The sequence below is a fragment of the Rana temporaria genome, chromosome 13 (assembly GCF_905171775.1).
Source record: "Rana temporaria chromosome 13, aRanTem1.1, whole genome shotgun sequence".
In the NCBI taxonomy this organism is placed as follows: domain Eukaryota; kingdom Metazoa; phylum Chordata; class Amphibia; order Anura; family Ranidae; genus Rana; species Rana temporaria.
Window position 1 is genome coordinate 56275876 of NC_053501.1, and position 12845 is coordinate 56288720.

Consider the following 12845-nt stretch of genomic DNA (forward strand, 5'->3'; position numbering starts at 1 on the left):
ACCTTGATATCTTTAACCCTTTAGCAGGACAGCTGGTGTAAATATCTAGGTTAAAATATGAAAATGAAGATCTACCAGCACAGTAAAAACATGGTTAATTATGATAAACATACCTCACCTGCCCCTTCCTAACATAACATAGAAGGGAAGAAAAGTAGTATCTATTTTCAGTAAAGAGCATGAAAAGTAAGCAGCAATTTTTAAATATATATTTTAAGTTATGCTGTGTACTGTAAATAGGAACATATAACAAACAAAGTAGGTGTTATCTTGGTTTGGCAGTAAGGCTGCATTCACACCTGAGCATTTCAAAGTCGCACATTTTTACTGCAATTTTGTACAGGTCACAAATGTAAAAAGCAGAAAAAGCCTGTAATCTGCCCCAAAGAAGCGTGTGTCCTTTTTTTAGCTTAAGGTGTTTTTCAGGTGTTTTACTTCAGGTGAAAAAATCCTCAAATGCGTGCATTCTCCTTGTGCCATGATGAATGTGTGTGTTTAACGTGCAAAGATGCATTCCACGAGGCACTTCCTGACTGCTGTTTCTTCAGCAGACAGGGTAGCCTCGGGCAGGGGGGGAATGTCTGGTTCGGGGGTCAGGTCATCACGTATGTCAATCTCCAGACCCTTTCTCAAGGCGAAGTTGTGCAGCATGCAACATGCACAGATGATCTGGCACACAAAGTTTGGGGAATACAACAGGGTACCCCTGGACTTATCCAGGCATCGGAAACGGGACTTCAGGAGGCCAAATGTACGTTCCACCATTGCACGGGTACGTATGTGTGCATCATTGTATCTTCTCTCTCCTCTGGTTAGGGGATTCCGGAATGGAGTCATGAGATGGGGCCCAAGTGCATATGCAGAGTCACCTGGAAGGGAAAAAACAGGAGGATGTTAGTCGTGCATGTGCCCCTCGTGATGTCTGCATCATGGGGTCGGACAGTCATGCCTGACTCCCATGTCACTCACCAACCAGCCAGCTGTCCATGTACACGTTCTGTTCAAATTCTGTTGGAATGTTGCTTTGACGGTATATGTAGCTGTCGTGGCTGGACCCGGGGTGTTTGGCATGGACGTGCCATATGAGGCATTGGGCATCGGCTATCACCTGTACGTTGATGGAATGCCAATGCTTACGATTGCAGTATATGTGCTCTGTGGCACGGGTGGGCCGTAGTGCCACATGGGTGCAATCAATGGCCCCCACGGTGCGTGGGAATCCTGCAATTCTGACAAAATCACCCCTTGCCTTCTGCCGCAGATGCTCATGGGTCGGTTTGATGATGTGGTGGGACATGCGTCTGAGAATTGCGGGGACAACCTGGTGCACACATCTGCTCATGGAGGTTTGTGACATGCCAGTCACTACTCCACTTGTGCGCTGGAATGATCCACTGGCGAGAAAATGCAGTGTTGCCAGTACCTTGACCAGTGGCTCCACTGCATGTGAGCGTTGTGTTAGGCTGGTGATGTCATCATTCAGGGTTGTGGCTATTTCCAGGATGGCAGCAGTGTTGAATCTGAAGATGCGATACACCTCCGAATCCCCCATGCCAAAGACGTTCATGCGCGTTCGGTATATCCTCTCCTGTGCCCTCCTCCTTCTACGCGCCTCTGAATACATTAGTAGTGCTATGACCATGCCTGCCCCTGGCATGTTGGCATACGGATGTTTTGTCCTGCAAGTGTGGTTGCTCAGCTCGTCCGTAACGGTGCTGCTGAAGCTGCTCTCCAGCTGACCTGTGCACGTCTGGTGCAAAGTTACCCCTGCTATATTTGAATACAAAATCAATGGGAGTGCCAGATGCGTCCAGCGTAAATATGCGCCCACGCTACGCCGGCGCAGAAAAGTTACGTCGGTCGGAAGAAGCCTATTTTCAGGCGTATCTGGTTCTGTGGGTACGGTGCATAGATACGGCGGCGTATATATACACTTACGCCGCACATCTCGAGATACGCCGGCGTAAGTTCTTTGAGAGTCTGGGCCTATGTCTCCTTGTGGTCAATGTCATTGAAGAAGGTGGAGTGTCAAAATCCTACATCCAAAATCTTACGTGTGGGAAGGTCTTTTTGTCAGGGCTACTGCTTGTAGTCTTACTTGTAGTCTTCCTCCCCTCTTGCATTTACATGCATGGCTATGCAAGACAAAATTCATAAAGCATACTGCAGCATAGACGCAGATCTAAAGGAAATCAAGGTAGATGCGGTTCCCCTGACCTCTAACAGCAGGCCGGCCCTGATGTGCAGCTGAGCCCAGCGTGGAGCTACATTGCCTGCCTGCCTCCCTTCAGCAGGTGAGCCGTCAGTGAGAGATTCAAACTTAATGCTGAGCAACCACTAGAAATCACTGGCCACAATGTGAGTGGTTCTACAACTTCAACAAGATGGGGCTGCATTTAAGGCGCTGTTAAAATATGTGGAAACATAGTTGATTTTAATATTTTGATCATTAAAGGTTTAACTGCCAAAGCTGTGCACTTCCCTGTTTTTTTATCTTGTCTAATATCAGAGAATGTTGCATAAGTTAATTCAAGTGCAGGAGAACGTTACCAGTAAATGTGCTTTTAAAAATGTGATGAATTATGTCAAAAAGGACCCCAAACCAAGGCCTTAAAAAGTCTATGATAACACCAAATGAACAGCTTACTATAATAGTTTGTCACATACTTTTTTGGGAGTTTTACTTTCTTAAGATTTTCTTCAGCTGTTTGATTTGAGTGAACAATGAGACATCCCAGAGCAAGTAAAGTTCTGTAAAGAAAAAAAAAGTATTGTTGGTAAAGAAGTATTGCAAATAACATGTACAGTATTATGTCCTTAAAAGTGTAACATAAATAATATGTTGACCACCCACTGTATATATACTTTCCATCATAATATTCAAAATCAATTAAAGATGGGGTTTAGGTCAACACACATATAATGCCATAACATATCAATCATAAAATGTATAGTTTATTATTGGTACAAGATTCTTTACATAAAATAATTACAAGAACAAAAAATCTCAAATATCCTTCTATCTGCATAAAATGACCTTTAACAGGTTAATAGGTTTACAAATACCCCAACATGGACACATATTTATTTGTTATACAATATTGATCCTCTACATACCCTGATTATGGAAAGAAGTACCTACAGAAAATTATGGAAAATCCATGTCCTGAAGAAGCAGATAGGTAATCCACAAAACATGTAGACTATCGGGATATTGATAAACAATATTATGTGTCGGATAACATGGACATGGCCCTCATAACCCTCTAGTATTGAATTGTATTGTTGCTGTAGTGTCTCCCTATATAGTGTAAAGTGCTGTGCAAACTATTGGCACTATATAAATACTCAATAATAATAATAATTTGATACACAATATTGATACTCTATATACCCTGATTATGGAAAGAGGTACCTACAGAAAAGTTGAAATATCAATGTCCTAAAGAAGCAGATAGGTAATCCACGAAACACATAGGGGTTGATTTACTTAGAGTGCAAAATGTGGTGCAGCTGTGCATGGTAGCCAATCAGCTTCCAACTTCAGCATGTTCATTCAAGCTTTGACAAAACAAAAGCTGCTTGGCTGATTTTGCACTCTCCAGTTTTAGTAAATCAACCCCATTGTCTGTGGGGATAACCATAAATAATATTACATATCAGATAAAAATTAGACCACATTGGGTTATTGTTAAACCTGTTAAAGGTCATTTTATGCAGACATAAAAACAATTTTGAGATTCCTTTGTCTTTATTTTATGTGAATTGAATTTCGTACCACTAAGGCCGGGTACACACGAACAAACATGTACGGTGAAACCGGTCCGTCGGACCGTTTTCACCGTACATGCCTGCCAGAGGGCTTCTGTACAATGGTTGTACACACCATCGTACAGAAGTCCGCGCGTAAACAATACGTGGGGCGTGTCCGCGTCGTCGCCGCGACGATGACGCGGCAATGACGCGGAGACGTGGGCGGGCCTGCCATTTAAAGGCTTCCACGCATGCGTCGAAGTCATTGGACGCATGCGAGGGACGGCGGGCGCCTGGACATGTACGGTAGGTCTGTACTGACGACCGTACATGTCCGAGCGGGCAGGATTCCAGCGGACGGTTTTAAAACACGTCCACGAATATTTGCCCGCTGGGAAAAGGCCCGGCGGGCAAATGTTTGCTGGAATTCGGCCCGCTCGCGCCTACACACGACTGAACATGTATGCTGAAACTGGCCCGCGGACCAGTTTCAGCATACATGTTTGGTCGTGTGTACGGGGCCTTACAGTTTGTGCCTTTTACGATTGAAATGTTATGACATTATATGCCTATTGACTTAAAGGGGTTGTAAAAACAAAAGTTTTTTTTATCTTAATGCATTCCATGCATTAACAAAAAAAGCCTTCTGTGTGCAGCAGCCCCCTAACACTTACCCTGTCCAGCAATTTCCACGAGTGTCTTGGCCATCTGAGATTCTCCTTCCTGACCGGGCCAGGTCAGGGCTCTGTGACTCAGCTCGGGTACCCCCATAGCAAGCTGCTTGCTGTGGGGGCACTGAACAGGAGGGAGGGGCCAGGAGCACAGAAGAGGGACCCGAGAAGAGGAGGATCCAGGCTACTCTGTGCAAATCCACTACACAGAGAAGGTAAGTATAACATGTTTATTATTTTTATAGGAAAAAAACGAGCCTTTACAATCACTTTAAACCCCATCTTCAACTCATATTGAATGTTAATATGTAGAAAAAATAATGTCATTCCTTTTTTGTATTCTGTCCAGACAATCTTGATTTATAATCTTTGCTAAATGTATAGCCAGAAAGGTAATACCATTATTTCCTACCTTACTTTGCACCTTTCCTGCAAGGGGACTGTGAAACAGTATTGTCACTTTGCTGAGGTCCTTTTTGTACTCTTTTCTTCCTCCTGAAAGCTGCCATTGCAAAAGCCAGACTCCCTACTGACCACCAAAGTTTTTTTAATTTAACAGTTAAACAGCAGCTGGGGCATAAACTCAGCAGCTGGGGCTGAAGCTGAAGCTGTGAGAGTCCTGTAGACAGTCAGCAGGCACATTGGTCTAGCAGACGGACGTGTGCCTGAGAGCTCCTCTCACCTGACCTCCAGTACTCACCACCCCGCACAGCACACAGCTAGGCAGGCAGGCAGGTGCTTCTTTTTCCTGCAGGATCAACTACACCAGCCCCCTGCTTCCAGCCTGCTTCCAGCCTCCAGCTTCCCAGGAACCCAGGATTATCAGCTTGCTTCCTCCCCCTTGGGCCCTTCTTCTCCACAGTCTCCAGGGAGACTAAACAGGTAGGCCTCTGTTTCTCAGGGCCATCCACCTCCCCTGAGCCGTTTGGCGGCCGTCCTTTTCAGGACAAGCCGCCAGATCGGTAAACACACTGCGGCTCTCCCCCTCTTGCTCACCCCCACATTGCCAACCACATCCCCGACCCTCAATCGAGCGCATCCCCCTTCGCCGTCCCCCCCCCTCGCCGCTGCTTCCCCGCTTTTCTTTGTTCCGCGCCAGCCGCGCTTGATTCGCGGCAGCCGTGCCGTAGGAAAGACCGTGGCTTCATCCGCGGCCTAGCGCCGCACCGCAAGTTCACCTAGCAACATCCCCAGAACTGCCCACCATAACCCCCTCACCCCTGGTAGACCCCATCCACCTCCAAACTCTACATAAACATACCAGCTGCCTCTCTGGTATTAATTCCACCCAGCAGATAGCCCCCCCTGCCTGGGTTTTTTACCTGTGTCGGCGGCCATCTTGGTACACCCTCCTTGATACACCCCCAGTAACAGAGATATCTCCATTCCCTCATAAATCAATAAGCACTTGATCCAGGGTTTGTACCGATCGCCTTTAGGGATCAGGAAGGAATTTTTTTCCCTGCCCAGCACATTGGCATAGCTCGGTCAGGGTTTTTTTGCCTTCCTCTGGATCAAGTCAGAAGAGAGGATTCACTGACTCTTCCTTCCACCACCATCCGACCGCCGTCCCCCCCTCCCCCCCCCCCTGGTGACGGTGGACCATGGCGAATCTTCATTACTCGGCAAAAACTATTCGGCATTTGAGGCGATTTGCCACAACACTACCAACCGTCACCAAAAAAGCCCTAAGAACTGAGCAACTTTTGAGAGTCGATCGTCGATCGACTGTCAAAAAATTCAATCACCCATCCCAACCAAAGCACATATCATGTGCTTTGATTAGTACAAGATCGGCAGTAAAACACCGATTAGAAATCCACGATTTCATACTACAATACGATTTAGACTGCCTATTCATTACAGAGAGCTGGCTTACAGCCGACTGTAACACCATTCTGGGAGAATTGGTGCCAGAAAACTACCGTATTATAACTGAAAACAGAATAGGGCAAAGAGGAGGAGGCCTAGCGGTGATCCACAAGACTCACCTTGCAATCACCAAACCAGCCCTTCAAAATCCTCTTCCATTCATGGAAACCCTTACTCTGCAACTGCAAGCAAATCCCCAGCAGACCGTTCGCATTCTCCTCTGCTACAGACCACCCGGCCCAAAATCGCAGCTTCTACCTTCATTTACGGAGTTCATCTCCACTTACACCCTCAACAGCAAACATCTTTTGCTGCTCAGGGATTTTAATCCCTGGGCCAACTCCTCACAGGATCCCGTGGCCGATGCCTGCATTGACCACCTGGAAGGATTAGGGCTACAGCAACTAGTATGCGGGCCCACGCATGCTTCGGGCCACACGCTTGACCTAATTTTCAGACAAGATCTGGAAATAAGCATTTTGGAAAATGAACCATTGCCATGGACAGATCACCATGCAATTAAATTCATAATTTTCAAAACTTCCCCATTTATAAAAACACCTAAGCCGGTGACAACACACTGGACAAGATCTCAGAAGAAGCTCCACTCGGAACTCTTCAAGTATACCCTAGGAAAAAAAATAATAAAAACAATACAACCTCTCCTAACTGCCTCATAAACAATGGAGGCCATAAATACAGCCCTACTACAGTCAGCCGACTCCCTACTACAGTCAGCCGACTTAGTAGCGCCAAAACGCAAAGCCCACATCCGGAAAAATAAATCCAGCTGGTTCAACAACCAGCTGTCGGTGCTGAAGCAAGAGCGCAGAAGCCGCCTGGAAAAGAAGCGCTACAGAGATGAACCTCATCATCTACAAGGAAATAACAAGAAAATACCATAAAGAAATTTTCAAAGCCAAGAAATACTATTTTTCTAAGGCTATCGATAGCGCCCTTAACCGCCCCCACGAACTCTTCAAGCTGGTCACTCAGACCATGAATCCAGGGTGTCTTGAAGCCCCCAATTCAGACACCCAAGAATTTTGCAGTGAATTGTCGGATTTCTTCATCAAAAAAAATAGAGAAAATCCGGGAAAGCATTCGGCAAAACAATACCCCCCTCAACCCTCCCCTCGATCGTTCACTCAGCACCCAAAGAAATGCTCTACAACCAACAAAGTTCACTCTGAACCCCATCTCCATCGATGCCACAAAAAATATCATCGGTACTTTGCGAAACAGCACAGCGCCTAATGATATCATCCCACTAAACTGCTGAAGGAATGTGCCGACATCCTAGCACTGTCCATCACGCAGCTTATAAACAAGTCATTTAAGGAAGGCATAGTGCCCTCCCAGCTGAAAGAGGGCACAATCCAGCCCATCTTGAAGAAACCTACCCTTGACCCCAAGGACCCAACTCATCGCCGTCCCATAACAGCCCTCAACGCTCTCTCCAAGGTAATGGAGAAAGCAGTGGTACAACAGCTGCAACAGCATCTGGATACCTATAATCTACTTGATCCATTTCAATCAGGTTTCCGTCCCGGACACGGGACAGAGACAGCATTGCTCAAAATATGGGACAACGCCCTTGAGGCCGCAGACAAAGGAGAATCTTGTCTCCTGGTTCTGTTGGACCTTAGTGCAGCCTTCGACACGGTAGACCACAAACTGTTACTGACTCGGTTGGCTGAGGTAGCCAGAGTCGCAGAAGGTGAGTTATCATGGTTCTCCTCCTTTTTAGAAAACCGATCACAAACAGTGAAATTGGGACCTTTCACTTCTGAAAAACGCACGGTATCATGCGGAGTCCCTCAGGGATCCCTCTTGTCACCGGTGCTTTTCAATATCTATCTTCGCCCTCTCTTTGAAATCATTAGTAGCAAAAAACTACTATATCACTCATATGCAGACGATACGCAATTGTATTTTCGCATCTGTAACAAAAATTATCATCATCTCAGTTTAGAGAAATGTCTCTCTTTGATAGAAAACTGGATGACAAAGAGTTATCTCATAAACACAGAAGGAGTCGCGATAAATTTTAAACGAAATATAAAATGATAATGTGATATAAACACAATGAATGATATGTGCAAAGCATAAATGATGATGCTATATCTGTGCAAACCATATAGATATATAAGTAGTCCACAATGCAATAGATGAAAAGAAGAAACCAAAACAAAAAATTGAACTGAAAAAATGAACACAGTCCCAAAAAATTCATACCGTAGAAAAAAAATTCCCGAAAGTGCCAAAGAACTCCACAGACGTTGTGATGACTGATAGACAGGAGACCTCCACCAATGGCTAACACTGACTCTTACCAGAAATCAGACAAAAAACAGCATGAACGATATCAAACTCTACTATGGAACAGATCAAAGCAATTCATCCACTAGGACCCCACGATGAACAGTAGTCCTCACAAAAGATAACCCAGTATTCTCCAGCGTATGAAAAGAGATCAAGAGGAACTCATAGTGTGAAACTGCATAATAGTTTATTGTAAACAGAAAGTAATGCACTTACATCAATCCAGACAGTCTGGGCATATAACATATAAAATCTTGCATCTCGGTTTGTGTATAGGAAGCGTGTGCCCGGAGTATCCGGGTCCTCACACGTGTAACGCGGTGACATCAAAGCGCCGCCTCCCGACGTTTCATCACAAAAGGGACGTGTTCACGGGTTGAGGAGGCGCTTCCAGTCACTGCGTGTTAAAGCAAAAAGGGGAGGGACCTAGCTCCGAGATGGAACCGACATCAGACGCGCAACAACCATCTTGGTTGATGGAAAACGGCCTCGCACCGCCAGTATAGAGTCACCAATCAGAGCTAGAATACTAATTACACAAAAAGAGTAAAAAAACAACTACCACCACTAGTGTTAAACCAGCGGTCATGGTAGGAAAAAAAGGCATATAACAGTCACATGTAAAGTGATAGTTAAAACCCCCTACACTTAACCTAGGCAAAGCTGAAACAGGTCAATCAGCCGCAATCAGAAAAAATATTTGTACTATTATAAAAAATACGAAAAATAGCGAAAAACTACTATATCACTCATATGCAGACGATACGCAGTTGTGTTTTCGCATCTGTAACAAAAATGATCATCATCTCAGTTTAGAGAAATGTCTCTCTTTGATAGAAAACTGGATGACAAAGAGTTATCTCAAACTCAATAGTTCCAAAACAGAACTTCTTCTGTTTCACGCCAGTCGGAAGAATCAACTAGCAACAACCTGGATACCGCCGCCCATTCTGGGCAAAACCAATCACCCTAGCGCCACAAGTCAAAAGTCTCGGTGTCATCTTCGACTCCCACATGACAATGGACGCACAAATAGGGTCAGTAGTCAGCGGATCTCATCATCTGCTGCGCCTACTACGCAGACTTATTCCATTTATTCCTAAAGAAGACATAGCAGTCGTGGTGGGAACAATTGTGAACTCCAGACTGGACTATGCAAATTCCCTTTACCTCGGGCTCCCAAAGTACCAAATTGCTCGTCTGCAGGTCGTTCAAAATACGGCCGCCAGACTGGTGACTGGGAAAAAAACATGGGAATCAATCTCACCTTCGCTGAGAATCCTTCATTGGTTGCCAGTAAAGGACAGGATTGCTTTTAAAGCACTCTGTCTGACGCATAAGTGCATCCATGGAAAGGCGCCGCAATATCTATGCGAAAAGATAAAAGGCCACAACGCCAATCGCGTCTTGCGATCCACCGACCAAAATCTGGTCCAGATACCCAAAGCCAGATTCAAATCCAAGGGAGAAAGAAGGTTTGCGGTACAAGGTCTTAAACTATGGAACGCTTTACCAACCAGCATTCGGTTGGAGGAAAACCACCTGTCCTTCAGAAGATGGATCAAAACTCTGCTTTTTTGATGCTCTGGAAAGACAGCAACAACTAGCGCCCAGAGGCGATTCAGTTTGCATGCGTCGTGCTATATACGTTTTTCATTCATTCATTCAAGATATCAAGGCCCTATGTACAGTGTAGCCCTCGGATGAAAGGGTGCCACTATGGAAAAGGGATAGTCTAAATACTAGCTTTGGAAATAGAAGGCACTGCAGGTTACTTTGGTACATTTTAAGCCAGGGTTCCTTTTAAACTGCATTCAAAGCAACATTTCAGTGCACTATATTTTATATAATTTATCACAGTAGAAGTAGTTTAAATACATTGAATAACTGTATTGACTACATGAATTTTGTTTTACATTGCATGGGTTTAATTTAAAAGGCATTATCTTATCAATAACCCAACACCAGCACTGAATAAAGTATTTTAGGCAAGTATTTCAGTTTTAACACTGTCATTTCAAGATGACAACATTTTTGGGAACTGTAGCTACTAGCTTTTGAGTGCAATAAATTAAGAAAATTGGTAGATTTGGTAAACTCAAATAACCGTGCTAATGCAGGTACCCAATATGCATATTAGCCCACTTAAATTGCAATTCAGAGTGCATATATTTACTAGAGATGAAAACATACTTTAAAGTCTCTGTTGACATTTGTAGATTGTAGTTCTTCTCTGTTTCTGGTAGCTTTGAGAATTCTACCAAGCAAGGATGCTGGCGTTTATTATCATCTCGCACCTACAACACATTTTTAAGAATCATTAATTTAAATGTAAAATATTCACACAATATTATGCTCAGACACCTTTTCAGTTACTACTACTTCGAACTTCTACTTCTGAAAATGAGAAGTTCGAAGACCACATAAAATATACAAAGCCACAGACCAAGTGAATTTGAAAAGATCGTAGAGGTATTTGGCGAATCCTAGTGATCTGGAGTCTGGACCTCCTCCTTTGCTCAGTTAATCCTCTCACTCCCGGGGAAAATGACAACGCCTGGGAGCAGTCTTCTGCTCTCTGTATCTCACTTTAGGTTCTTCCTCACAGATATTCAATAAAGAGACAAGTCTCTGAGATGTAATTTAGTCATGCGGTCCCACAGTGCCACAATCAATATTCCCACAGCCATTGTTCTTGTCAAGGGCAATGGTGGTGATGACTTTCATCGAGCCCCGCTTTGGGTGGCAAAACTGTAGCACCCCTCCTGCATGGGGTAGGGGAGTGGACTCATCTAGAGCAGGGAGAAGGCTAGAATTTACCTCAGGGTGGATACAGAGCGTTCAACAGAGCAACAAGGGCTTCCAGACACCATAATTTAACGGATTGCCAAGATCCGCTGAGGGCGGATACTGATCTCCCTCCAGCAGACATCTATAAGGTTCTTTTACCTTGAAAGGCATACCATCCTCAATCAGACAGGGCAGCTTGAAGAATCCTGTGCCCCATAGGACTCGGACCTACACAGCACAAACACTTGCACACATCCTCCTCAGGCCACAGCCCAGGGGAAAGAGAGACTCACCAGGTCACTCCCCAAGATTTTTATAGCCTCTTCCAGCATGTGCCACTGTAGGAAACTACTAGTGGGAGCCAGAAGTGATATAAAGACTCGACAGCACATTTGCTACCATCCCAGAACTATGGCCCTATGTGACAGTGACACCTTATGGTGGTAGCAGGGTACCACAGCAGTTTTAAAAATATAGAAAAGTCATAGCACACCAAGTAGTCCATCGAGTCTACCCAAGTATTTTAGTTTTCTTTTTTGTTTTGTTTTTTTAATTCTAATTCTAATTTTAACTTTTTTGTCTGAGTTTGTGCCAAGCATGTTTGTCCCAAGCATGTTTAAAGCCATTTACTGTTCACTGTCTCACTACCTCTGCTGGAAGACAACAAACAGATACAGACTGATGTAGATGCACAAAATGACTATGATGACTATATACTGTGATAAATGGACACAGAATGAGGGACATTAACAAGCACAGACTGCAATAAATACTGCATGTACAGTAGCTATAAAGTGAGCAGACAGCGATCAAAGTTGTTATAGAGTGTACAAACCGTGAATGTGAGAATGTGCTGTTTATACAATATTTAATTTACAGAAAGTACCAAGCATACTTAAAAAAAGAGGTTATTATAAGTTAATAACATCAATAGTACATTTCATTTATTACAGAACAACAGTAAACTAACAGGAAATGATCAACATATTGGTACCTTTCCATAAATCCATCCAAGCTCAATTTTGTTCATGCCCCAAAGTTCATGAATATTTTCTGCTAGCTTGTCTCGAATCTTCTCAAGGTGAGGTGGTAAAACAATCTACAAAAAATACAAGCTTTCTCAATAAGCATGTTGAGTGGTGTATTTACCAACAGCCACAAAAAATGATTATAGGCTAATTTACAAACAGATATATAAATATGTATTATTACATAAAAAATTCAGTGACAAATAAATTTGGTTTGCTTTCCCCTAGAACCCCTGAACACATTATAGTCTGCTTATAAATATAACTAGTTCATGAGACATGGAACTGAACATTCAAATTTTTATGTACTAGGAAGAATATCTTTCTACATAAAAGTACTGTCTAACGTGCAAAAGTTCATTTATTTCACTAATGCAACTTAAAAGGTGAAATTAATACCGTATAT

At 43.8% G+C, this 12845-nt stretch overlaps 1 protein-coding gene across 11 annotated transcripts in view; it reads right to left on the bottom strand.

Annotated features, from left to right (window-relative positions):
• Window positions 1-12845, bottom strand: part of LOC120920819 (ryanodine receptor 3) — a 692572-nt gene that overhangs the window by 379712 nt on the left and 300015 nt on the right. For all 11 annotated transcript variants that reach the window (XM_040333156.1, XM_040333154.1, XM_040333152.1 and 8 more), the window contains 3 exons: window positions 12406-12510; window positions 10815-10918; window positions 2668-2751 (listed from right to left, as the gene is read on the bottom strand). In XM_040333156.1, the coding sequence (XP_040189090.1) occupies window positions 2668-2751; window positions 10815-10918; window positions 12406-12510 (293 nt within the window). The remainder of the gene's footprint in view (window positions 1-2667; window positions 2752-10814; window positions 10919-12405; window positions 12511-12845) is intronic.